The sequence below is a fragment of the Equus quagga genome, chromosome 11, assembly GCF_021613505.1.
Source record: "Equus quagga isolate Etosha38 chromosome 11, UCLA_HA_Equagga_1.0, whole genome shotgun sequence".
Classification (NCBI taxonomy): Eukaryota; Metazoa; Chordata; class Mammalia; order Perissodactyla; family Equidae; genus Equus; species Equus quagga.
The window spans coordinates 56,640,288-56,667,719 of record NC_060277.1 but is presented as its reverse complement, the minus strand read 5'-3'; the positions used below and the strand labels follow the sequence as shown (position 1 = coordinate 56,667,719).

General features: G+C 55.8%; 1 protein-coding gene across 9 annotated transcripts in view; it reads left to right on the top strand.

Moving 5' to 3' along the window:
- PEMT (phosphatidylethanolamine N-methyltransferase) overlaps nt 1–27,057 on the top strand; it is an 83,441-nt gene extending 56,384 nt beyond the window's left edge. For 8 of the 9 annotated variants that reach the window (XM_046676459.1, XM_046676456.1, XM_046676460.1 and 5 more), the window contains 5 exons: nt 10,344–10,459; nt 20,515–20,660; nt 23,124–23,235; nt 26,340–26,414; nt 26,761–27,057. In XM_046676459.1, the coding sequence (XP_046532415.1) occupies nt 10,344–10,459; nt 20,515–20,660; nt 23,124–23,235; nt 26,340–26,414; nt 26,761–26,818 (507 nt within the window). In that variant the 3' untranslated portion in view covers nt 26,819–27,057. The remainder of the gene's footprint in view (nt 1–10,343; nt 10,460–20,514; nt 20,661–23,123; nt 23,236–26,339; nt 26,415–26,760) is intronic. The other variant, XM_046676455.1, reaches the window with a different exon arrangement.
- Nucleotides 27,058–27,432: the final 375 nt, after the last annotated feature.

Genomic DNA, 27,432 nt, shown 5'->3' with positions numbered 1-27,432 from the left:
CAACGAGACAGACAGAACTTTGAGAAGCCTATGTCAGACACAGAGGAACTTCTCATGACTGGATTAAGACTAGGCACAGAAACATGTCCCTCTCAGCTCCATGATGACCACGGCCACAGCAAAAAGCTTGCTTGTGGTGTTGAAAGAAAAGCCAGGACCCAACTGTGATGTTGAATTCACTGTTAGGCTTGGATGGTTTAAATGATTCAAGAATAGCTATTCCGGGGCCGGCCCCATGGCCGAGCGGTTAAGTTCGCACGCTCTGCTTTGGCGGCCCAGGGTTTCACTGGTTCGGATCCTGGGCGTGGACACGGCACCGCTCGTCAGGCCATGCTGAGGTGGCGTCCCACATGGCGCAATTAGGAGGACCCACACTAAAATATACAACTGTGTCCTGGGGGGATTTGGGGAGAAAAAAAAAAGAATCGTTATTCCTTACATGATGCGAAAGTGAGTGGTGGGTCTGTGAGTGCTGATATGAAGGCAGCTGGAGAATTTTTGGAAACTCTAGGTGAGCTGATTGTGGAGAAAAACTACTTGCTAGAGCAAATATTCAATATGGATGACAGCTCCATATTCTGGAAGCAGATGTGTGAAAGGACTTTCATCCATAAGGAGGCCCCATCAATGCCAGGTTTCAAGGCTTTTGAAGACAGGATTACAGTCTTGCTTGGGGGCAGTGTTGCAGGCTACACATTGAAATCCTTTGTGATCTGGCAGAGGGAGCACCCGAGGGCCTTCTAACATCAATAAGCACACACTGCCAGTGTACCACAGGAGCAATGAGAAGTCACGGTTGACTCTGCTCCTCTTCCGAGACGCCCTCCTGAATTGCTGTGCCAGCCACATGGAGAAGTACTGATTGGAGAATGACAGATCTTTCAAGATTTGGCTTATTGTTGATAATGCTCCCGGACATCCTCCTTTTATTGGTGTTCTTCATCCCAGCATCAAAGCAGTGTTTCTCCCTCCAAGTACCACTTCTCTGATCCAACCAATGGATAGCAGCTTTTAAGGCCTGCTACCTGAGGAAGACCTTTGCCCAGGATGTTGCTGCAACTGAGAAGACACTGATGCAATTCTGGAAGAATTGCAACATCTCTGACTGACCAAGAACCTTGCCTGGACTTGGGGTCATGTCATCAAGGAGCGTATGAATGGCATTTGGAAGAAGACACTTAAGAGGTTCATCCATGACTTCCAAGGATTTGCCAAGGATGAGGAGGTTGCAGAAATCAACAAGGCTGTGGTGGAGATGGAAACATCCTTGACTAGGGTGTGGCTGCGGACGACACTGAGGGGCTCCTGGAGGAATTGACTGATGAGGGCTTGGAACTGGAATGGGAATGCGTAGCAAAGAAGAGGCAGGACAAGAGGAACCCCCGAGAAAATTCACAGCGAAGGGTTCAGCAGAAGCTTCCACAGACCTCAGCAAGCTCCTTAAAAGCTTTGAAAACACAGACCCCAACACTGACGGGTTTTCATTCATAGAGAGGAATGTTCCTGGTGCATTATCTGCTCACAAGTGAATCTGTGATGAACAAAAGAAACTAAGCAAGCAAACCACCATGGACATGTTCCTGGCAAGAGTGACACCTCCTCAAGGAGAGCCTCAGGGAGGTCCTTCAGGAGGCGTTCCAGGAGGAGGCATTGTTATCACGGGAGATGACAGCTCCATGCGTGTTATTGCCCTGAAGACCTTCTAGTGGAACAAGATGTGGAGGTGAAGGACAGCGGGGTTGATGATCCTGACCCTGTGTAGGCCTAGGCTAATGTGTGTCTTAGTTTTTCACAAAAAAAGGTTTAAAGATTAAAAAAAAATTTTTAAATAGAAAAAAATGTGTATAGAATAAGGATACAAAGAAAGAAAAATCACAATGCTCTCCATTTCTTTTTTTTTTTTAAGATTGGCCCTGAGCTAACATCTCTTGCCAATCTTCCTCTGTTTCTTCTCCCAAAGCCCCAGTACATGGTTGTGTATCCTAGTTGTAGGCCATCCTAGTTCTTCTATGTGGGGTGCTGCCACAGCGTGGCTTGATGAGCCGTGCCTCCGTCTGCGCCCAGGATCCGAACCAGTGAGCCCTGGGCCACCAAAGCGGAGCACGCAAACTTAATGACTCCCCCACTGGCCTGGCCCCTCCATTTCCTAATAATGACAATTCAGCACCAGTCAGACGATATTTGGGCAACAACTACTAATATTTTTATAATTAGTTTTTAACTATATATCTGAAACATTTTATTAACATACTATATCTTTATTAATATACTGTCTCTAAGGTATACAGTGCGTTTTGTGTTTTAAGCTGTTATTATGCAAGAGTCAAAAAGTTTTAAAAATTGTTTGTAAAGTAAAAATGTTCCAGTAAGCTAAGGCTAGTCTATTATTGAAGAAAAATATATTCAGTGTAGCGTAAGTGCACAGTGTTTATAGAGCCTGCAGCAGTGAGCAGTGACGTCCTAGGCGTTCACATCACTCACTGCTCTCTCACTGACTCACCCAGAGCAACTTCCAGTCTGGCGAGCTCCATTCACGGTAAATGTCCTGTACAGGGGTGCCATTTTTCATCTTTTTTTACTGTATCTTTTCTATGTTTAGATATGTTTAGCTACATCAGTACTTACCCTTGTGTTAGAATTGCCAGCAGTGTTCAGTGCGGTAACACGCTGCACAGGTTGCAGCTGGGGAGCAATAGTCTGTACCGTGGAGCCCAGGTGTGTGGTAGGCTATGGCACCTAGGTTTGTGTAAGTGCGCTCCACGATGTTCGCACAACGACGGGATCGCCTAACGATGCATTTCTCCTGATGCATCCCCTTCATTAAGAGAGACATGACTGTACCAGGTAGCTCGTTTGAAAAACAACTGGGCTAATGAGGAGGGTGGAGAGAGGGGCCACCTGTGGCTAGAAGGAGCCCTGGGTTCGGAGCCCTAGGGTTGTTCTGCTGACCCTCTTTCTGGCGGTGTGACCCCACCAGTAGGTTCTGAGGGGCCCTTGCTTCCTCATATGTAAATGGAGCTCACTCGAGTCGCCCTCCGTGTTGAGGGTTAAGTGAGCTCCAGTAAAAGCACTTTAGAAACGGTGAGATGCTGCATCGAGTCACTGTGATTGGCATTGTCAGTGTCTTGGAGACCCTCGGGGTTCTGGACAGTTGCTGACACCCGATCCCGCCCCTGGAGCCTCCTCTGCCGGGCCGTCCTGTCTGCCGGGCCGTCCTGTCGGCCCTTGCCGCCTGAGTCTGTTGAGGTTTCCTTTGCTGTGAGGAAGCTTTCAAGTTTGATGTGGTTTCACTTGTTAATTTTTGCTTTTTTTCCCTTTACTTTTGGTGTAAAATCCAAAAAATCATCGTGAACACCCGTGTCGAGGAGTTTGCTGCCTATGTTTTCTTCTAGGAGTTTTATGGTTTCAGGTCTTCTGTTCAAATCTTTGAACTATCTTGAGTTGAGTTTTGTGTATGACGTAAGAAGGGGTCCAGTTTCCTTCTTCTGCATGTGGCTGTCCCATTTTCCCAGCACCATTTATTGGGTAGCCTGTCCTTTCCCCATTGCATATTCTTGGCTCCTTTATCGTGAATTAATTGACCTATAGGTGTGGGTTTCTTTCTGGGCTCTATTCTGTAGTTTTCAGTGTCCAGGTCTTTCATCTCCTGGGTTAAATTTATTCCTAGGTATTTTGTTCTTTTTGATGCAGTCGTAAATGGGATTGTTTTCTTAATTTCTGATAGTTTGTTATTAGTGTATAGAAACACAACAGATTTTTGTATGTCGATTTTTTATCCTGCAACTTTACTGAATTTGCTTATTAGTTGTAACAGTGTTTTGGTGGGGTCTTTAGGGTTTTCTCTATACAATATCATGTCATCTGCAAAGAGTGACAGTTTTACTTCTTCCTTTGCAATTTGGATGCCTTTTATTTCTTTTTCTTGCCTAATTGCTGTGGCTAGAACTTCAGATACTATGTTGAATAAAAGTGGCGCGCGTGTCTATTCTTGTCTTGTTCTTGATCTGAGAGGGAAAGCTTTCAGCTTTTCACCGTTGAGTATGATGTTGGCTGTAGGTTTGTCATATATGGCCTTTATAATGTATATTCTCTCTGTACCCTCTTTGTTGAGAGCTTTTATCATAAATGATGCTGAATTTTGTCAAATGCTTTTTCTGCATCTATTAAGATGATCATGTGATTTTTATTCTTCATTTTATTAAGGTGGTGTATCACGTTGATTGATTTGCAGATGTTGAACCATCCCTGCATCCCTGGAATAAATCCTAGTTGATCATGGTGTATTGTTTTGTTTTTTTAATTAAGTTTTTAGTTGAAGTATAATTGACATTATGTTAGCTTTAGGTGTACAGTATAATGGTTTGATATTTTGTGTGTATTGCAAAATGATGCCCGTAATAAGTCTAGTTACCATCCATCACCACACAGAGTTACAGAATTTTTTTCTTGTGATGAGAACTCTTAAGATTTACTCCCTGAGCAACTTCCAGGTATGCCATGCAGAGCTGTTAACTAGTCAGCATGCTCTACATGACACCCCAGGGCTTGTTTGTCGTGACTTGAAGTTTGTACCTTTTGATTCCCTTCACTCATTTTGCCCAGCCCCACACCCTGCCTCTGGCAAACAATTTGTTCTCAATATCTATGAGCTTATTATTATTATTTTTTAAGATTCCACATATAAGTGAGATCATATGGTGCTTTTATTCCTCTGTCTGACTTATTTCACTTAGCTTAATGTCCTCAAGTTCCATTCTGTTGTCACAAATGGCAAGATTTCATTCTTTTATTTATTTATTGAGGAAGATTGGCCCTGAGCTAACATCTACAGCCAATCCTTCTCTTTTTGCTGAGGAAGATTGGCCCTGAGCTAACCTCTGTGCCCATCTTCCTCTGTTTTATATGTGGGATGCCACCACAGCATGGCTTGATAAGATGTGTGTAGGTCCACACCTGGGATCCCAACTGGCGAACCCATGGCCGCTGAAGTGGAACGTGTGAACTTAACCGCTGCACTACCAGGCTGGCCCCCATATTTCATTCTTTTTTTATGGCTGAATAATATTCCATTGTGTGTGTGTGTGTCTGTGTGTATACACCACATTTTCTTTATTTTTATTTTTTATTTTTTTTGAATTGTTGACTTTGAATTTATTTGAATTGTTGAATTCAGTTTGCTGAGGATTGAGGATTTTATTTATTTATTTATTTATTTTTATTGAGTTATTGATAGGTTACAATCTTGTGAAATTTCAATTGTACATTAATGTTTGTCAGTCATGTTGTAGGTGCACCACTTCACCCTTTGTGCCCACCCCCCACCCCACCTTTCCCCTGGTAGCCACTAATCTGTTCTTGGTCCATAGTTTTAAATTCCTCATATGAGTGGAGTCATACACAGATTATCTTTCTCTCACTGGTTTATTTCACTTAACATAATTCTCTCAACGTCCATCCATGTTATTGCAAATGGAATGATTTTGTTCTGTTTTGCAGCTGAGTAGTATTCCATTGTATATATGTACCACATCTTCTTTATCCATTCGTCTGTTGATGGGCACTTAGGTTGCTTCCACGTCTTGGCTATTGTAAGCAGTGCTGCAATAAACATTGGGGTGCACAGGACTTTTGGGATTGCTGACTTCAGGCTCTTTGGATAGATACCCAGTAGTGGGATGGCTGGATCGTATGGTAGTTCTATTTTTAGTTTTTTGAGGAATCTCCATACTGTTTTCCATAGTGGCTGCACCAGTTTGCATTCCCACCAGCAGTGTATGAGGGTTCCTTTTTCTCCGCAACCTCTCCAACATTTGTTGCTATTAGTTTTAGATATTTTTGTCATTCTAACGGGTATAAGGTGATATCTTAGTGTAGTTTTGATTTGCATTTCCCTGATGATCAGCGATGATGAGCATCTTTTCATGTGCCTGTTGGCCATCAGTATATCTTCTTTGGAGAAATGTCTGTTCATGTCTCCAGCCCATTTTTTGATTGGGTTGTTTGATGTTTTGTGGTTGAGTTGCGAGAGTTCTTTATATATTAAGGATATTAAGCCTTTGTCAGATATATGACTTGCAAATATTTTTTCCCAGTTAGTAGGTTGTTTTTTTGTTTCAAGAGGATTGAGGATTTTTGCATATGTTCACTAGGGGTATTGGCCTGTAATTTTCTTGCCTTGTGATGTCCCTGTCTGGTTTTGGTATCAGGGTAATTCTGGCCTTGTAAAATGAGTTTGGAAGTGTTCCCTCCTCTTCTGGAAGAGTTTGAGAAGGATTGGTATTAATTCTTCTTTAAAGGTTTGGTGGGCTTTACCAATGAAGTCATATCATCCTGGACTTTTGTTTGTTGGGAGGTTTTTGATTACTGATTCCGTCTCCCTGAGGGGAACCAGTCTGTTCAGATTCTCTATTTCTTTATGATTCAGTCTTGGTAGGTAGTATGGTTCTAGGAATTTATTCATTTCTTCTAGCTTATCCTATTTGTTGGTGTATAATTATTCATAGGGGTCTCTTATGATCCTTTGTATTTCTGTGGTATCAGTTGTAGTATCTCCTCTTTCATTTATTTGCGTTCTCTCTTTTTCTTGGTGGGTCTAGCTAAAAAGTTTGTCAATTTTGTTTATCTTTTCAAAAACCACCAGCTGTTTGTTTCATTGATCTTTTCTATTATCTTTTTAGTCTCTATTTCATTTATTCCTGCTCTGATCTTTTTTATTTCCTTCCACCTACTAACTTTAGGCTTTGTTTGTTCCTCTTTTTCTAGTTCCTTGAGGTATAAAGTTAGGTTGTTGGAGACTTTTCTTCTTTCTTGAGGTAGGCATTTATTACTGTGAACTTCCTTCTTAGAACTGCTTTTGCTGCATCCTATAGGTTTTAGGATGTTGTATTTCCATTTTCATTTGTCTCCAGGTAGTTTTTGATTTCTCTTCTGATTTCTTCTTTGCCCCATTGGTTGTTAGTACCTGCCAGTCTTTTCTGATGGGCAGGCACTCTGAAAGGGCTTCTCTTTCCCCCTTGGTGTGGCTGCTTGGAGCGTGCCTGTGTCTTGCAGGAGACCTCCAGAAGGAACCCTTCATAGGCCACATGACCTGTCCTGAAGTCCAGCTACCCGAGATTCCCTCCTGATGTTGTGTAAATCTGCCCAGCTGGCTTGTGTACTACAGGCACACAGTCAGAAACTCAAATCTATGTGTTATCCTGGTAGATTCTGAGCCACCCTGAGGGGAGGCCTGGTGGTTTGTTCATTTTGGGGGCCTCAGCCACACCTGGTGCAGTGCCGAGCACACACCAGTAGGCCCCAGAGGAAGGTTGGCTGAGTTGGGTTGAATCCTACAGGGCAAAACAAAGTGGCCCATCAAAATAAGGAACTTTAATGCATCAAAGGACCTTATAAGGAAAGAGAAAGACTACCTACAGAATTGGAGAAAATATTTGTAAATCATATACCTGATAAAGATCTAGTATCCAGAATATATAAACAGCTCGTGAACAAAGACAATCAACCCAATACAAGAAACGGGCAAAGGACTTGAACAGACTTCTCTCCAAAGAAGACATAGACATCGCCAATAGGTGCATGAAAAGACACCCAACATCGTCAATAGTTAGTAGGGAAATGCAAATCAAAGCCACAATGACTTCCTGCTTCACGCCCACCAGAATGGCTACAATTTTTAAAAAGGAAAAATAGCAAGTGTTGGGGCTGGCCCCGTGGCCGAGTGGTTAAGTCCGCGCGCTCTGCTGCAGGCGGCCCAGTGTTTCGTTGGTTTGAATCCTGGGCGCGGACATGGCACTGCTCATCAAACCACGCTGAGGCAGCGTCCCACATGCCACAACTAGAAGGACCCACAACCAAGAATATACAACTATGTACCGGGGGGCTTTGGGGAGAAAAAGGAAAAAAATAAAATCTTTAAAAAATATATATTTAAGGGGCTGGCCCCGTGGCCGAGTGGTTAAGTTCGCGCGCTCCGCTGCAGGCGGCCCAGTGTTTCGTTGGTTCGAATCCTGGGCGCGGACATGGCACTGCTCTTCAGACCACGCTGAGGCAGCGTCCCACATGCCACAACTAGAAGAACCCACAACGAAGAATACAAAACTATGTACCAGGGGGCTTTGGGGAGAAAAAGGAAAAAATAAAAATCTTTAAAAAAAAAAAAAAAAAAATATTTAAAAAAAAAAAAGGAAAAAAGAAAATCTTAAAAAAAAAAAAAAGAAAAGAAAAATAGCAAGTGTTGGCAAAGCCCTGCTGATGGGAATGTAAATTGGGGCAGCCTCTGTGAGAAGCAGTCTGGCGGTTCCTCAATAAGTTAAGAATAGATTCACCATATGACCCAGCAATGCCACTTCTGGATATGCACCCAAGAGAAATGGAAACACATGTCCGCACAAAAACTTGTGCCCAGATGTTCACAGCAGCATTACTCACAGTAGCCAAAAGGGGGAAACAACCCAAGTGTCCATCAACTGATGAATGGATCAACAAAATGTAGTCCTTTCATGCAACGGAGTATTAGTCAGTCATGAAAATGAATGGAGTAATGATACCTGCTGAAACTTAGATGAACCTCAAACATTATGTTAAGGGAAAGAAGCCAGACACAAAAGGTCACACACTGTATGATTCTGTTTGTATGAAACTTACAGAAGAGGCAAATCCATAGAGACAGAAGGTAGATTAGTGGTGCCAGGGGCTGGGAGGAGTGGAGAGTGACAGCTACTGGCCACAGGGTTTGTATGTAGGGTAATAGAAATATTCTGGAATTAGACTATGGTGATGGTTGCACAACTAAAAACCACTTTGAATTATATCTCAAAAATTTTTTTAAAAAACACAAAGTGGCCATAAGGAGTGTGAAGTCTGTGGCCTTGGGCCCCACGGTGCCATCTGCAGGCTGCTAGGTGGTGCATTCACCCCGGAAGCACTCACGCCATTCTCTTTCTGAGTGAGGACTGAGCTTCCCACGGGGTCAGCAGAGGCCGCCTGCCTGGAGCCGGACAAAGGGCTTGTTTACCTTCCGAGAGGGTGGGCAGTGGTGCCAACAGTGGAGACCTGATTGAGGGGAAGGCCCAGGAGCCACCTCCCTCACCTCTCCTTCCCGGAAACTTCAGCCTGTACCCGCCTCGCCCCCCGGCCTGTTACTCCCCAGGAAATCTGAGGACAAGCCTGGGAGCTACCTCCAGGGAGAGAGTCAGAGAGTCGGTGGCCTTGGGCCAAGTCGCTGGTGGACCTGGAGCTGCTAATCACTGTCCCTGCTGATTAATTGCCAGGAAAGGCAGGTGCATCTGGGAAGCCAAGCCGGGCAGCAGGCGGAATCACGGCTGAGGCCATAATGGAGATAGATGGCCCCCGGGGTCCAGTCCTCTTCCAGTGCGCAGAGCTGCAGAGCGCCAGCCACGGCCTTCGAGATGCTCCGTGTGTGTGTGCATATATTCCTGTTCAGGGCCCCGATGGACCACTCACTCACACAGAGAGATCACAGCCACCTTGACTTCCCGCCACCTCCTTTCCAGCCTCCCTGTGTATTTGCCTTTTTCACCCTCTGCCTCCCTCCCCGCTCCCACCCTGTCCATTCACTAGTGCACATGGTGCAGCGGGAGCCCAGCGTGGCAGCGACGTGGGTGCGGGGAAGGGGGGCAGTGGGGACAGCAGGGGCCAGAAGGGCATTTTTTAGAGCTGTTTGTTCGCCTCGCTCCACTGGCAGCTATTGAAGGTTGATTATAGATATGATTAGTTTGAAAAAATAAAATAAGGATTCTGTGTCTGAAATGTAAAAGCTTGAAAGTCTGTGCCTCAGGGAGCGGGGGAGGCGGGGGTGAGGGTACGAGGTGCCCCTGCCCGCCTTGCCTGGCCACCTGAGCGGGGGTGCCGGCCCCTGTGGGCGCCGCCGCAGGCCTCCTTGGCAGCTGCCCCATGTGTTGGCGGCGGCACCCTCTCCTCCGCTGTCTCTTCTTGTCTGCTGTGGGCGTGCTGGAATTTTGCCTCCCGGGCCCCAGGCTCGGAGGGAGGCTGAAGTCTGGTCCGAGCCCCGTGCCGGCGCAGGGGTGTTTCCGGGGCTGCCGGGCCCCTTCTGCTTCCTGCCGTGTTCGAGGGGTGTTGGGTCCAAGAGCTGCTTCCAGGAGGACCTCGTGGTCCACCCAAACAGGACTAAGGGAGTGTGGAGATGCTCGCAGAGCTGGACTGAGAGCCACACAGCAGCTGCTCCCGTGTAATTCTCCTGCCTCGCAACCAGGGGCTTCAGAGCCTTGGAGCACAGAGACCTGCTCCCCACCTCCACCCTGGCCCCGGGATTCTGCCCAGCAAAGGTCTTATGTTTCCTCCTCCTCCTCTCTTCCCCCATTTAGGTTGCGAGATGGGAACAGAAAACTCGCAAGCTGAGCAGGGCCTTCCGATCCCCGTACTTGGCCTGCTACTCCCTGGGTTGTGCCATCCTGCTCCTGAACTTCCTGCGCTCACACTGGTAAGCCCCAGGCTGGCGGTACAGGGCTCCATCAGGAGGGGGTGGCCAAAGCCCAGGGAATTCTGCTTTCCGAGGCCTTGTGCCATGGCAAGGCACCCTTTCCCTCTCAGGTCCATTAGACTCCTGTCAGTAGAGGAGTCCTCATGACCTTGGGAAGGGGACAGTGCCTGGACCTCAGGGCATGGGGCGGACAAGGCCTGGGCGGTCCTCAGGCTCGGGGCCTTCCCCAGGCTGAGGCTGATGCCAGCAAGCCACTCAGTCCGCCTCTGGACCTGGCATGTTACCTTCCTGCCATCAGAGAAAGAGGCTAGGGCCAGTGGACTTGTTCTGGAAGATGAGGCACTGCTAGCAGGACCTGGGAGCAAGCCCTGCTGCCCAGAGGCCAAGTGAGGTGAGGGGAGCAGGGTCAGCTGTGGAGGAAGGAGAGTGGGTTCAGGCTGTCGGACGTGGCCAAGCCCAGCGCAGCCCGTCCCTGAGCCTCAGGGGCTCACCTCTTGGGTTCTGTGAGAACCATCGCAGAGCACACTAGCTCGTGGCCTGACCATGGCCCATGCAGTGCTTTGAAAAATGAGAAATCACACGTGAGAATTCCAGTCTCCACACGTGGGAGCCCTCACCAGGTGGCAGCTGCTCCTTTGGACAGCCCCCACGGTCCCCGTGGCCCCGCCCTGCAGGCACAGGCTGAGGAGGTGGAGCACGATGCTGGGTACTCCTCCCTGGCTCCTGGGAAGTGGCCTCTGTAGCTGCCACGGGCAGGGGACCCTCACACCCACACTCACACATGGAGAGAGGGTGGCCTGGCCTGCCCTCTCCACATCCAGGGTGCCTTTGCCTTCCACCCTCGATGTCTTCTCACCTTGAGGGAGTGTGGCTGGGAGGGGCTCTGCCAAGGCTGGCCTTCCCCATTGGACCTTTGCCTCCAGCCTGTGCTTCTTGGCCTTTCAGGCTGCCTCTCATCTCCTACTTCCTTTGCTCCAGGCCAGGATGGGTATCTCAAGGGTCATGGTCCTCAGAGGGGCGGGGCCCATGGCACCTGCCACCATGGGTTGAATGACATGAAGACATTCTCCAGAGAGGCCTATCTATGAAACAAAGGGGCAGGGGGCTTGGCTTACAGCCCTGCCTACAGGGTCTCTGGGTCTGCTGGCCCCCAAGGAGCATTTTCACATTTGTAGGGCAGAGAAGGGGCCCATTGCACAGATGAAGAAAGTGAGGCATGGCAAGAAGCAATGATTTGTTCAAGGTTTTCCAGCCCATGGAGCCTGAGATGGTGGGAGATCTGACAGCTTCAGGCTCAGCCGCAGCTTGGGGAGGAAAGACTCGATTCATTTAGGCCCAGGGAATGCAGTGGTCACAATGCTAGTGCTTTCCCCCTAGGCTGGGCTCATAGGCGTAGGAAGTTTGGCGGGAGAGGGGAATGGTCCACTTTGCCCACCCTGCCATATGAGTGTGCCCCTTACAATGGAGGGGCCCTGGCCTGCCATCAAGAAGGTGGGAGTCAGTAGCCCATCTGAGCCCAAGCTGGGAGTGCAGGCCCCTCCAGCAGGACCGTGGGGGGCCTGCTTCTCTGCAAGCCCTGACCCAGGGACCCCTCTGGACCCCAGGCACACGCTCCCAGGTCTCTAGGAGTGGTGAGGCTGAGGAAGAGCAGAGGCTGGAGAGAGCTCGCCCCCACCCCAGAGCATGCTGGGATTGCAGTCAGGGCCTGTGCTCTGCCAGGAGAGGGCATGAGCCCCACAGCCCTCAGCCCAGTCAGGAGTATGGCCCAGGGGTCTAGAGGTACCCATCCGTGCCCCAAGTCACCACCAATGCTGAGTACCAGGTGTGGGCAGCCACGCTGCCTCCTGCCTGTGGCACCCATGGTCACAAGAGCCTTGGGGTTGGGCATTTGAACCCACACATCAGATGGGGGCCACGGCTGGTGAGTGGCAGAGTCAGGTGGCAAACCTGGCTGTCCTGGCCGTGTGGCCTTCCCCAGGGAGCTTCTCTGTCTCAGGGCTGAGTTCTGATTTCCCTGTCCCTCCTCCCTCGGTCATGGAGCCCCGTCTCCCCACTTGCTCAAGCAGAAGCCTTGGGGGCAGCCTTGGTTGCTTCCTGACATTTCCCTGCTCAGTCCCGCAGCACAACCTGTAATGCACCCTGGGTTCCAGCCCCGGGATCCATCCCTGCTCCCTTCCCTGTCTCTCTGAACCATGCAGCAGTCTCCTCACTGCACAGCCGCACAGCATCTTGTTAGAATGAGAGTCAGACCATATCATCACTGCCTTACACCCCGACCCTGGCTTCCCACTGCAGGAAGGATAACGCCCAGATTCCTCACCTGGCCCCTCCGAATTCCCATGGCAGGGCCTCTGCCCTACCTCTTCCTCCACCTTTAGCTCTCAGCTTCTATGGCGCCTCCCAGAGAGCCCTCCCTGACTGCACCCTATGTGCAGAAACCCCGCTGTGGGAGCTAGCTCTAACTCGGCTCCTGCACGGCCCTCAGCACCTCGTCCAGTTGTCAGGGCTGACGTGAGACCCGCCTCTCGACAGACCGTAAGCTCCAGGAGGCTCAAGACTGTGTTCTGTCCCGTGAGCCGTTTATCCCCAGGGCCGAGCACTGCGCCTGGCTCAGTGAGTACTGAGGCTAAGTGCAGAATGGAAGGAGCCTGCACTGGGGGCCCAGCTGACCCTGGACCTTGGAGAAAGAGAGGTCAGGGGATGGCTGGGAGACTCCAGTGAGGTCTCTAAACACTGGTGAGAGCTCCAGGTATGTAAACAAGTTGCCCCGTCCTTGCCCGGCCCTTCTCTCCCCGGGCCCTGCTCCGACTGTGGTCACAGGGTCGGGGTTACAGATGCTCTGCCTGCCTTCCCACAGCACTCTCCCGGGGGAAAAGGGGCTGCCCGAGACAGGCCTGGATCCATTCTGCCCCACCGCGGCCTTCCAGCCTCAGGGTCCTCAGCTGCCCAGCAGGAGAAGCCCCTCTGGCAGGGCTGGCGTAAGTGGGTGCTCAGCATGGCCCTTACTTCCTGGGTTTTTGGTGGCAGCAAGGTGCCCATTCTCAAGGAGCTGCAGATCTGCAGGCCCCGGAGGAGTGGGGACTGGATGGGGCAGAGGAGTACAGGGCCTCTTCCTGCTGCTGCCTCCAGACGTCCTCCAAGCCTGCTGGCACCCTCTGCTTAGCCAGCTACAGGTCACCCGTTCACATGTGGTCCACTTGATGAGAGTAGCACTTGAGGCTGCGAGGCGCAAACCCAGCCTCCCTCTCTTGGCCTGGTTGCCCTTCCGGGCCCTCTGTTACCCATTTCTTGGTGCCCCCTGCAAGAGCATCCCTACTGAAACCCTGTACAGGCATGTGCCACTGTGCACGTGGCCGGTGCGTGGTGGGCTCGCTTAGCGGAGCTGGGCGCAGGCTGTTGCAGAACAGCAGCCGTGGGTCTGCCTTATTCTCTGTCACTGCCACACTGTCCCTGTGTGGAGGCACCACTCTCCTAAGCAGCCTGCACACAGTCTGTCCGCCGTCTCAGCCCCTGCCTCTCTTGGCCCTGTAGCAGGAGGGCTTGCCCAGGTCCCTTGGCTGGTTCCTGACCGGCATGTGACCTGGGCCAAGGGGACCCCTCAGAAATGGGGGGACCTCGCTTCCTCCACTTGCACACACACCCCCAGCAAACTGGCCTGGGCTGGGCACTGGACTGGGGTGGGGTGGTCTAGCGATGGGCAGCGTGTGGTGGGTCGGGTTGGATGAGATGCCTGGGGTCAAGCAGCAGCTGGGATGTGGGAGGAGAGGGAGCCACAGGGGTTTCAGAGCAGGGGAGGGAATGAATGAACTGAGTCGGTGTTAGAATTTGCAGGGGCTTCTGGGTCTTCCTGAGCTAACCCCACCTTGCACTGCTTGGCTCAGAGGGAGCTCACTATTGGGCAGCCGGAGGTGGCTGGGGGCTGCCGGCAGGAGGAGCAGGCTGGGTCTCTGGAGGCAGTTAGTGCAGAGGCTTGAAGGAGGAGCGAGGCCTGATGGGCTCTGGGCGTCCATCAAAGCCTCCCCAGCTGGCACAGCCTCTGCACAGCTGGCCTTCGCGGGAGCCGGGCAGCCTGGAGCCGCTGCCCAGTAGTGAACCTGTCGGGACAGTGCTGTACAGACAGCCAGGAAGGCACCGCAGCCTTCCCTACTCTGCTGTCTTCCTTCCAGACAGCGGCCTCAGGGCAGGTGCTCAGAGGTGCTCGGGGCATCAGGGAGCCTCTGGTGCCCTTCATCAGTCACTTGATGGAGTTGTATTCCAGTATGCCTCAGAATTTTCCTGCGGCTTGTGGTAATAGGCATGCAAGCACAGGGCAGGGAGACCAGGGGCGGACGGCTCCCGCTCAGCGGCTGGGGTGCACTGTTCAGCAGGAGCAGGGCTGTGGCCAGGGGTAGAGGGAGCAAAGCTCCCTTACCTGATTGTCAGTTGCTTGGGGGCAGGTGCACCCTGCGTGTAGACTGGCCGAATCGGCGGATGTCAGCACATGTGTGGCTCTCTTCCCTGCGGCCGTCTGTGTGCTAGTCATTGCTGCATCCATGCCCGTCTGGAACTGCTCACAGACGTGGTCAGGACAGGCCTGATGGCCTGTGGCTACACGAAGGAGCAAGTGAAGGGAGCAGACGGGGAACAGTTTACTGCAGGGGGGCCATCAGATGGTGCAGTGAGAGCACAGCCAGAAAATGGGTCAGGGCCTCCCCCAGGCTCCCTGGGTATGCACAGGACTTAGTTCCTTGTGGCTGTAGGACGAGGCCCTCAGCTCCCAGAGTCTGCCTACCACTGCTGTCGGCTTCTTCCAGGCCAGTAGGAAAGTCTCTCTGACTTCTCTCTCTGACCTCCAGACCTCTTTGAAAGCCCCTCCTGCCCAGGGTAATCTCCCTTCCAATTAAAGCAGGGTCAACTGACCAGGACCTTAATTCCATCAGAGAAATGTCCTGACCTTGCCCCATCAGGGGAGGGAGATGCTGGTGTTCATGAGTCTGCCTGCATTCAGGGGGCCGATTACGCAGAGCATGCGCTCCAGGGCCCTGAGCAGCCCCTTGAGGGTCTGCCTGCCCTGCTGTGAAAGGGAGTTCTAGGCTGAGGGAGTGGGAGGGCAGGTGGGGTCAGCTGTAACTCTGCAGGCTGTGGGGCCATTGGGGGTCTACCTTGAGGGAAGGGCCCTGGTTAGAGGTGGAGGCACGGGCAACGGGTGGAGGTGCACCAGCAGGAGGCTGGGGCAGGAGGCAGGTGGAGGCCAGGCCTGCGCTGGGGGCAGCCGGAGGCCCATGCCAGCTTAGAACCCTGAGAACTGGTGGCTGGTTGGGGGAACAAGGGGCTCCCTTCAGACACCTTTCACCCCTTGATGCCTGGAGTTCTGTTGTCACCTGCCTGGGTCAGTGGGCTGTGTAGGGGGGTGCATGTCGGGACCTTTGGAAGCAGAAGCCTGAAGGCCCACAGTCGGTGCAGGTGGAAGGGGTGGGGCAGGGTCCAGGTGGGCAGCTGGAGAACTGGCCTCTCACCAGGAGGGGGCGGGGAACTAGGTTTGGCTACTTGGAGCAAAGGGGCCCGGGAGTAGGAGCAGGGGAAGGGTGGGTGCACCTCAACAGGGGGCTGGGGTGGCGGGTCCAGGGCCAGGCAGAGGGGGCCTTCCCCTGCAGAGCCGTGGGCATAGGACCCACAGCTAGGCAAGGAGAAGAGGACCCTCGCCCCAGCTGCCTTCCCACCCCAAGGCCCACGAGGAGGCTGATTGTCAGCCTGGGAGCCCCAGGCCTGCGGGGGCCGTGGGAGATGTTGGTGCGTGTTCCCACTGTTCTCGGGCTGGGAAGGCGGGTGGAGCCGTTGGCCTGGGGTTCTGCCCGTCCTACCCGAACCTGAATCCTTCCTGACTGGTAAGAGGCGACAGACCCTCTCCTGGCTGAGATGGGTTTGGGAAACACTTTGAGAAGGTGATGTGTTCAAATGTGCAGAGTCGGTACACCAACATAGCGCTAAATTCTAGTCCCTTGATGATTTTGGGGGGTGACATAGATGAACATTTTGTTTGTTTTAGCAGTTAGATGTTAATTTTAATGTATGTTAGAAAAAAACAAGTAAGCCTGTCAGATGCCTACTTTTGTGGATGGTTTTGCTTAGTACGGGGCGAAGTATGGGGTGCGAGGTGCCCTGAGCCTGAGATGGGGAGACAGGACGTGAGCAGCCGTTCGTGCTCACCAGACCCGTCATGGAGACACACCTCGAATGGCTGAGGTTTGTCAGGTGCAGAGAGAAGGGGAACAGGCCTGGGCATGGTGGCGCCCCGCCCCCACCTCCACCCAGCTCCCGGCTGCAGGGGAGTGCAGCGCAGGTGGCCTGTCACACAGTGACGGGAAGCTCAATCCAAGTTCGGAAAATAGAACCTGAGACAAATGAAGGAGTCTCTCCACCCCCACCCCCAGCGCAGACTGTTTCCAAGGAAATTGCCTCCTCTGACTTCATTCGTCCGGAGCGCAGGGCCCACACAGCCACTCATCCCTTCCTTAATTTTCCATGTGGAATGGACTGTGCTTTCCTGGCTTAATGGAGGAGCCGGAACAGCACAGGTCACCTCACTGGGACCAGTCCGAAAACCCGCCGCTCCTGGCCCCGGAGCATGCCGCCTGTTGTGTGCAAAGGGCGCCTGAACAGAAGCCCCGGGAAGGCCCTGCCCCATTGGCCGCTGACCTCGAGCGAACGGCCCAGAGCCCTTTGTGGGGAGCTGCGCGCCGAGGTGCCGAGGGTGCTGGGAAAGGTGCTGCCCCGCGGGACCCTCTCCTCCCTCTAGTGAAGGAATGGAAAAGAGGCCCAGGGGCAAGTCTGGGGCAGCCACGAGGCCGCATCAGGGCCACCGGCCCTAGGTCTGCCCTTCGTCAGGCATCTCCACCTGCTTCCAGCCAGATGGCTTTTCCTGCAGAGCCATCCCCCAGGGAAGCCGCTCCAGACAGCATGGGACGGAGAGGGCTCCCCTCTGTCTGCCCTGCGCCCCCGCAGGCAGCCTGCTGCGTGGAAGCTGCAAATGACCTCTGGCAGGGGAGCTGGAGCCCACCCAGCTCGCAGCCCCGCAGCCCCCGGCTGCTTCTCTCGAGCCCCATATCTGGCTGAGGCAGGCTCCCTCGGCCCCAGCCGCCCGGCGCTAACCCCACTATTGCAACAGCCTGACTGGTTCCCTGCTCTGCTGCTCCCAGCAGTGACCTCCCACCACAGAGAAAGCACTGCAGATCTCACACAGGCCAACGAGGCCCCTCTGCGGGCTCCTTCACGTCACTCTCCTGTCCTGAGCTTTCAGAAGTCCAGACCCGGCCCTTCCTCTTTCTGGAATGCTCTCCCTGCCCGCCTGCTTCCCATGGCAAATTTCTTCTGTCACATCTCAGCTAAGCCTCACCGTGGCCTTCTGGGCCCCCGTCTAGCGTGCCTGTCCTGCGGTGCCTGGTGCTCCGTCATGCAGACTCACCCCCGGCTCCCACAAAGCCCCATGCACAGCCCTGCCTGGCCCTGCTCCTGCCTGCACAGCCACCAGCCGGGCTCGCACGGGGAGATGGGGTAACAGGCCCAGGCCACCAGGTCTGTCTGAACTCCAATCTCGCTCTTCTGCCAGGAGCCCTCAGCGTTTTTAGTGGGCTGCCACAGAGCACCCCCCAGAGAACTTGAGGCAGATGAGTATGCTGGGCTGTGGGCAGCTCGTGTCCAGTTAGATGGTGCCAGCAGGCCTCATTGTCCTGTGGGGGTAAGGAGTCAGCCCGGGGAACGGAGATACAGGTGCCAGAGCAAAACAGGTAGGCAGGCAGGGTCCAGGGCCAGGCAGTGGGGGGTCACCCAGCCCACAAGAGTGTGGAGGTCTGAGCATCACCCCCAACACGCAAATACTCTCTGCTGTGTGGTCCCCAGTGCGGTGGTAGCCACGGAGCCAGGGGGCTGGCCTTTGAGCCTGCCCTGAGCAGGGCAGTCAGCCTTGCCAGAGCCTGCCCCCTCTCCATGCCCCCTCCCACCATCTATAGATGGGAGATGTGGGGCTGGGTGCCAAAACTGGCTGCTCTGTGGCCTTGGCTGCCGGTGTCTGCAGGGTGGAAGGTGTACCTGGGTCCTTGGGCTGCATAGAGGGTAGGTCTGCTGGTTTAGTGGGAAGTCAGGTGAGGGCATGGAAGGGCAGGGCATGGGCTGGCAGCCCACACAACACTGGCTGTGTGACCCTGAATCAGTCCGGGCGGCTCAGCCTGGAGCTGCAGGGTGACCCTGAGCCCGAGCAGCAGGAGGACAGAGGGAGGGCAGTGGTGGGTGGAGAGCTGGGGGTGTGGGCAGTGTGACCGGTGGCCAGGTGTGCCTGACCCATGTGCCCCTGTTTGCCAGGTCACCATGCAGGCTTCTGTGCAGTGTCCTGTTTGCTGTTTGTTTCCAGACCTTTCTCCCAGTCCCTCTTCCTGCACTCTGGGGCGAGGGGTGCCATGTCCCCTCGAGTTGATGAACATGGACAATAACCCTTTCTGCCTGGTGTGTGCCAGGTGCCAGGGAGATCCTCACAGGAAGGAGGAACAGCCTCTGTTCTCTAAGAGCTGAAAATAGTTTGAGGAAAGAGTTCCAGGGAGGCAGTTTTTAGTTTCACATGAGGATAGTTTTACAACAAGGTGAATTTACCAATGGAATGAATGAATGAAGATGATGAGTTTGTTCTGCTTGGAAGAACCTGGCAAACAGAGGTACCTTATGATGGATGCTCAGATGCATAGGCGCACGGATGGAAAGAGGACAGATTGATAGATGGAAAGATGGATGGAGGGAGGGTGGGTGGAGAGATGGGACGATGGATGGGCAGTTGGATGGAGGGGGACATGGGTGGGTGGATGGATATGTGGATGAGTGGGTAGATGGATGAATAGATAGCGGGTAGACTAATAGATGGACAGATGGATGGATGTAGATGGATGGATAGACAGGTGAATGGATGAGTGAGTGGGTGGATAGTGAGCTGCCCTGCTAGGAGGTACCTGGTAGAGTGAATACAAGTCGATGCCCTGCATGAGGCAGGAGATCTCCCTGTCTCTTCTGAGTGTTATGATCGGCGGGGGGGGGGGGGGGAATGGGAAGCGTGTGTCTGTGGTACGTGCATTCACTAGCTCCCGTGCACATCCTTTCCTTTGAGTGTGTCCCTCCCGCCAGGGCCTGTTCCCCCACAATGAGGCAGCCCCTGAGCCTTGCTCCTGCGTATCACCCCAAGCCTAGTCGCTTTGCCCTACTCACACCAGGCCTTCCAGTCTTCAGGAGCCAACTGGAGAACCTGAACCTCCAAAACCACTAGCAGAGTCACCATTTTGGTCAACTCACTTGTCTTTTAACTAGGCCTTCCATGGCTTGACCCCAAAGGGAGACTGCTAAGGGCATTTCAGGGGTGGAGGGGAGACATCCTGAGTCTCTGAGATGCCGCTTGGGATGCAGCCAGCCCTGCGCAGGGGCCGTGGAGGCGGGAAAGGGGCAGAGCATGCCCCAGGCTTCAGGGTGCCGAGTCCACTCGGGGAGTGGGACGCCACGGTCACGTGCGGCACACGCCCGCTGCAGAGACACGTGGGCCCCGGGGCCTGCCGCACTACCTGGGGTGTCATCTTTAACCTTCTGAGCCCCGCTTGCCTCTGCAGTACCAGTTGCCAACTAGATACAAACGGAATTTGCAAACTGGTAGCCTGTGGGCTGAATCCAGCCTGCTGACATTTACAGAGTCCAAAATGGTTTTCATGCCTTGCCTATTTCTAAAAATTAGGATATTTCACATACGAGTCAGCATTTCTGACTTATCTTGAAAAACCAAAAGATCTGGCACACCTGGGCACATTCTGGTCACTTCCCTGGTGGTGGCAGGGGGCTGCTGCTGCAGGGCAGCACCCCTTGGGCAGGATGGTGGTCTCCAGGTGCACTCCACCTGCAGCCACTGTGTAACCTGCCTGGCCCCAGCAGGCGCTGAGTTTGAGACCCATGAACTGGCTGCTCTGGGGGCCACATGAAGGATAGGGGCAGGAAGGGTGGGGTGGCCCCCTCTCCACATCAGTGACCTCCTGTCTCCCCTGTCCCCTGCCCCACAGCTTCACGCAGGCCATGCTAAGCCAGCCCAAGATGGAGAGTCTGGATAACCCCGTGGCCTACTGCGTGGGCCTTGCGCTCCTGGGAGTGGGCACTGTGTTTGTGCTCTCCAGCTTCTTTGCACTGGGCTTCACCGGGACCTTCCTAGGTAAGACCCCAAAGGCTGTGGACCTTGAGCAGACCCACTCGGGGTTCAGGGGAGGAGTTGGGGCCAGGTGGCCGACTGCCCTGCCATCTGTGGTGTCTTGTGGGGCTGGCTTTCCTGCTCTTGGCCTTGGCCTGTCCATGCTTAGCTCAGGAAGCTGGCTGGCTGCTCGGCTGCCAGGCCAGGCAGATTTAGGTCTGCTGCATTTGGGCCACAAGCGGGTGCTGGTGCAGGTCTGGGGCAGGTGAGAGGTGGCGCTGTCCCTCCTCTGCAGGCCCTCCTGCCTGCAGCTGCCATGCTTTCAGGCTGGGAGCCCAGTGCTGGCCGGGCCGGACGTGCTCAGGACATCAGCAACTTCCAGCAACTTGGAAGCCCCAGAAGGAGAGCAGCCTCGGGGAGGGGCAGAGCAAGAAAGGAGGGCAGCACTGCCCACAGAGGGAGCCCCAGGTGGCACACGGTGCTGGCTTTTTGACGTGCTGGGTCAGGGGCTCCCGGATCCTCCTCCCTCTCAGCCCTTCACCGGGGGTGGGGGGGGGGGGGGGGGTCCTGTCTGTTTCCTCCAGGGCCCCGGGTGGCCTCCGGCGCCCCCAGCTTGCCTGGGTGTCTCTATCCACAGTCGGCGGGGCTGCAGACTTCGGGCTGGGCAGGGCAGGCTGCAGCAGGGGCCGGCAGCTCCCGAGGAGCTCATGTGCATGGGCAGGTGAGGCGCACTTGGGAGTAGCCGTCCTCTGAGGGCCAGCGCTCCCGGCCGCCCTGCCGTGGGCCCAGCGCGGGCTGGGGCGCCCACAGCAGTGGGCTCCAGCAGGCAGTTCCGTGCCTCGTGCTCAGGCAGGAGCCGTAGGCAGCCCAGTGCTAGAAGAGGGCATGCAGGCAGGGACCTAGGAAGAGGGGGAGTCGGGTCGCCTGGGTCTGCCGGGTGGGAGTGGGTGGGAAGGCAAGGCCTGTGTGCAAACAGCAAACTCAAGGGCAGGGTGGCTGGTGCACAGGGGCCAGTGGGGCCAGGGCTGCAGGCTGGGGCAGGGGCACGACACATGGGTCTTTGAAGGCCATGCAGGGGACGGAGCTTCACTCCGAGGCAGGCGGGGGCCAGAAGAGGGGTCCTCTCCCAGCAGTGAGGAGGATGGACTGGTGGGGCTGAGACCAGGGGGCCAGGGAGAAGGTGGGGATCACAGTGTGGGCCTGGCAGAGCCGGGTGCGGACCACGGGAGGGAGGAGAGGCTGGGGCCCAGGGAGGGGCACCGTGCTGTGCGGTTCCGGTCCTCTGGAGCCCAGGGGTAAACAGCCCTCCAGCAACAGGTGCCATGGGCAGAGTGGGCAGAGAGCTGAGGAAGGGGCTGGTGGAGCCCCCAGGCAGTGTGGGGGTCCACTGCATGGTCAGGGCTGGGTGGGGAAAGCCCTCTGGAGGGGTGAGGCAGGGTGGGGTGAGTGGGAAGGAGCCTGAGGATAGCAGCCACCGCAGCACCCCCCCACCCCCTCAAAGAAATGGCCCAGAAACTCTGAGGGGCCCACTGGGCTCTGGAAGTCCCTGCCATGAGTCACCCCAAAGCGGGTTTCTGTGCCACCTGCCTCCAATTGCAGCCCCACTTCCTGCCTCCTGGGAAAAAGCCTCCTGCAGCCCCTGGGCGGCTCCTCGGCCCCGCACCCTTTGTCCCAGACAACAAGTGACGCAGCTCCTGCCAGCCCTCCTGCTGCGGCTGCCCTACTTCTGCTTGGGGAAAGCTCCAAGGGACTTCTGGGGAGAGGAAGCCAGAGAACAGGGCAGTGCCCTTCACGGAGCGGCCGCTGTGCTAGGGGCCGAGCACTGGGGGGGGAGGCGAGGGGTGGGTCACTGGCCTGTCTGGGATCAGCCGTCCGATGGTCACACTCTCCACTGTGACCAGCTGCTCCGGGCCAGCTGCTGGTGGGAAACCGGCAATACGAGGGCTGACCTCCCGAGTGGGGGCCCAGGGTGGAGGAGCAGAGCAGCCCCCGTTGTTTCCCTAGGGGTGGGGAGGAACTCGCTGAGGCCACATCTGGGGCAAGGAGGGAGGGCATGGGCAGGAGGCAGGCCTGCTGAGACAGTGCAGGGGGGAAGGGTCTCCGTTAGGAGGCACCTTGAGCCGCGGGAGAGAAGTCCAGAGCGGGAAGAGGGCTTGCTGTACGCAGATCAGGGAGAGGCATCCTAAGCAGAGGGAACAGCCTGTGCAGAGGCACAGAGGAGAGGAGCAGATGGCAGTGGGGTAGGGCTCAGCGCCTCAGCTGCGTCTCCAGCACCCTGGAGACCTCGTGCCCTCTGAGGTGTCTGCATGCCTGTGGTCTCAGTGGCCCACCACCCGGGGTGCCCCCTCACTCAGCACACTGTTAAACCTGCTCCCCCCTGGCCTGGAGCCTCCTGGAGGGCAGGCCCTCCCAGGTTGAGCCCGGAGGCCTCCCTCAGTAATGGTGTGGCCAGGATGTGACCCTCCGCTCCTGCCCTACTGTCCACAGGTGATTACTTCGGGATCCTTAAGGAGGCAAGAGTGACCACGTTCCCATTCAACCTTCTGGACAACCCCATGTACTGGGGCAGCACGGCCAATTACCTGGGCTGGGCCATCATGTGAGTAGCAGGCCTCCCCGCTCCCTGATGGCCACGTCCGCAAGGACCACGGTCAGCCCGCGGCATTTGGGAGCCTGAGGATGGTGTCAGGGTCCCTCATCTGTGGAACAACCAGCATCCTAGAACAGGGGCTGGCACACTCTCCCGAAAGGGCTGGTGGGCTCAGCCCCGAGCCAGCACCAAGCAAATGGGCATGGCCAGGCCAGCACTGCCTCATTCACGGACGCTGAAATTTGAATTTCATGTAGTTTTCATGTGTCACAAAATATTCTTTTGATTCTTTTTTTTAACAATTTAAAAACGTAAAGATGACCTTGGCCCATGGACCACTGGCTGCTGACCGTGTGCTAGGACATCAGGGCTGGACGGCCCTGGCAGCCTCCAGCCCGGCAGGGGTGCGTCTGTGCAGAGAGGGCACCGGGGCCCAGGGCTGACTGCTGTCTGCCTCCGCCAGCTCTGGGGACTGACAAGTGACCCCTGGGGCTCGGGCCTCCCCTTCACGCCCCTCAGAGGCCCCAAAGTCAAGGAGGCCGGTACAGGGAGCACTGTGGGCTCTGGCTTCAAACCACACAGCCTGCAGAGCAGTTCCTGTCTGACCGTTTTCTGCACTGGGGCTCCTTCCACAGAAGGTTTTTTGCGGAAAGGGTTCCTTATTTAACACTTGAAAACCACTTGCCTAGAATGTTACAGGTGCTTCCAGAGACCAGAAAGGTTAGAGGACCCACAGGAGTGACTCTCAAATGGTGCAGTGTCAGCAAGATGTTCCCTCCCAACCCCCACCCTCGGGGCTCGGAGCCAGGCCCCCAGATCTGAGCACTGGGCTTTGAGTGAGGAGGAGCTAGAGGGGCTCGTGGGTCTGACTGGGACCCCAGCCCAGCCGCCTGCCTTCCAGCCTGGCGCCTCTCGCCTGGACTTGGCAGTAGGCTCCCGAGGGGCAGGCTGGGTATCTGCACACTCATCCGCTCCACAGAGCATCTCCCACGCAGGACCCCACTGCAGCCTTGCCTCCCCCACGCAGAACCCCTCCCTTCTCCCTGCCAGAGCACACGCTGTTCTCTCTCACTTGTACCCTCGGTTGGTCCTCCCAAAACCAACTGGAAATGTCCCCTCCTCCAGGAAGCCCTCCCTGACTGCTCCCCCATAGATGTCTCCTCTCTGCTCAAACGGGCTCTCCAAGGGCAGATGCCACACGTGGGTCTCCTCTGTGCCCAGGTCACCCCCACCTCAGGGCTGTCAGGCCAGGGTTCTCAGGAACGTGTAGGGGCATCCTAAGGAGGCCCTGTCAGGAGGACATCAGCTGTGCAGTGCTGTGCTGTGCTGGGGCTGGAGCCTCGCCTGAGCTTAGAGATGAGCAGTCACCCGGGCTGTGAGACGCTGACCCAGCAGGGCTGCTCCTTGGCTGCTGCGGTCCATCTGTCTCCCTCCTGGGCCCCCACAGATGGGGCTCCCTGGCGCCTGAGCAGCCAGGTGTGGGGAGCCCTGGCAGGATGCCTGGGGCACTAGGCCAAGAGCAGGGCACCAGGGCCTTGCACCCTCACCAGGCCCCCCCTTCCCAGCCCACTAGCGTGAGTGAGACGCCCCCTCCCCTAGAAGCACAGCTGGATGCCTGGAACTGACCCTGCCACCACCCCAGGTTCGGGGCCAGGCCTGGCTCTGGCATGTGGGTCACGACCTCAGTTTCCTCACCTGCAGAGAGGGATGGTCATGTCCACACAGGGTGGTTAGGATGTCAAGATCAGGGGGTGACAGCATTTTGAAAGGGAAGTTTCACACAGACATAACTACAAGCAGGGGTGCCTGCTTGGCTCACGATCTGGGGCCCAGTGCCGGGGGCTCACCTGGGGGGCAGCCGAGGCCAGCTGCAGGAGCCGCACCCATCTCTGGCCTCAGTGGCTCCTAGTTAACTTGGTTTCCCAGGCATGGAGTCATCAGTCTTAGGGTCGCTGTGGCCACGGAGCCCTGGTCTCTGGGCTGGCTGGCGGCAGGTCCGCCCACATCGGGCTCCAGCCTGCTATCTGCTCCACCCTGGCTCCCCGGTGCCTGGCTCGTGGGTTGAGGACTCTGCTGCCTCTGGGCCACCACACTAAGGCCAGTGAGCAAAGCTCCGGGGGCAGAATTCATTTCAGCCCAGAGGGGTCTCTGTTTGGCCTTGGCCTCTCCATGTGGCAGTGGCAAGGACGAGAGGCCCACTCTGCCCTCAGGGGTGATTTGAATGGAGCCCTGGGGAGGGGGACAGCCTTCATGAAGTGCTCAGGTCTTCACTGTCCCTCCCAGAGCTCACAGGCGGACAGACAGACAGTGTGTGTCCTGGGATGTGGGCAGTGGGTAGGGTAGAGGGTCCCCGCAGGGTGCACACGTCAAGCTGCCCGCCCCCGCCCGCCTCCCCCCCCCCCGGCCCTGGGCCCCACCTGGGGCTCCTGTGAAGGAGGCAGGACTGGGGACAGAGAGCCCACCTGGGGCCCATGTGCCCCACTGGCTCCTGGGCTCTCCTGTGGCCCCATGAGCCTGCTCCCCACCCTCTCTCGACCCAGTGGCCAAGCCCCTATGGAGCCCGTGGGATCAGAAGTAACTATAGAAAAGATGGGGGACAGCCTGACGGCAGAGGCTCCCAGGCTCCTCGGTGTGGCAGTCACAGCAGAGAGCCTGGGGAGAGGCCCTCAGACAATCTACCTGGCTTTGGGGACCTGGACCCATTTCTAGAAAACAATCTCCTTACCTGAGAACATCGTCGCTGGTGGGCAGGGGTAGTGTTATCTGCCCCTGGAGCATCCTCCTGCACAGAAAAGGACACGTGGCTACTCAGCCATTCTGAGAGGCCCGTATTCCCTCCTTCCCTGATTCGCGCCTGCTCTGTCCTGAGCTCCCGGCCGAGGTAGAGACCCAAGAAAAGTGGTGTGGGCCTGCCCTGAGGACCCCAGCCAGCCCCGGCAGGCAGGCGGCGAGCTGGCCAATGGGTCAGGATGCCCATGGCGGGGGCCCTGGTCTGAGCAGGAAAGCTGGGCTCAGGAAGGGGGCATCTGGTGCATGTTGTCAGGCCGCAGGGCCCCAACATGGCAGGGAGGGCCTGGCCCTGCTGGACCACTGACTGGGCGTCTTCTCTGCAGGCACGCCAGCCCCGCCGGCCTGCTGCTGACCATGGTTGTGGCCCTCATCTACGTGGTCGCTGTCCTGTATGAGGAGTGAGTAGGCGGTGTCCCAGGCCCTGGAGCCAGGGCTGCTGTCTGACATCAGTGTGACCGCCCAGCTGGCCCTGCCTCTCCCTCCAGAGCCTTCCCCCGACCAGGGCAGCTCGGGCCAGGCTGCCCATTGGCTGGGCCACACCAGGTCACCGTCAGAGCAGCACACAGGAAGCTTAGACGGGGCACGGTGGGGCCTGAGGGCCCCAAGAGGCGGTGACGAGGCGGCCCTGCGCCCTCGTTGTCCCACTCGGATATCCTCGCTCTGTCCACGCTCCGGGAAGCAGGGCCTGGGAGGCGGCATGGCCCCCAAGGCCTGCTGACCTGGCCTCTCTCCTCGCCCCCACAGGCCCTTCACCGCCGAGATCTACAGGCAGAAAGCCTCCCAGTCCCACAAGAGAAGCTGACTGGGCCACGGCCGTCCCGCTGAGGGTCTGCTGCTCCTGGCCTGCCCCAAGTGACAAGCCCTTGGAGGGGGACAACGGTGCCTGGCCACAGCTTGGTGCTCGTGCCCGGTGTGGGCCACTCCAGTGCCTTGCAAATCGCTGCCTTGGGGGCCCTGGACATGCTGCCATGTGGCCACTGAGGCCCCCGCCCCTCTGTCCCCACCACATCCTGACTCACCAATAAAGGCCTCCTGACCCCAGCATGCCCCCAGGCCTCTGTCCGTCCAGGTGGGGAAGGAGCGGACTTGGGGATCTGGGGGGACGTTCCCCACAGGTTCCAGGCCAGGCTGGCGCAGCAGCCCGCTCACTGAGGCATCACAGCCCTGAGGTGGGCAGCACCATCTGTGAGTGGCAGGAAAGGGCCTGCCCAGGTGTTCAGGCCTCCTGTGCCACCCACTGTACCCCTGCCCCAGCACCTTCTCTTCTGCCACGTCCCTTTGGGGAGCCAGCCCAGCCTCAGGGTGGGGGTGTCATCACCCCGCCCAGTGGCCCGACAGCCCCACATGCCAATGGGCTCCCAGCCCCTGTAAGCTGCTGTCCTGGGAAAATGCCCAGAGAGTAAGCCTGTGCTGAAC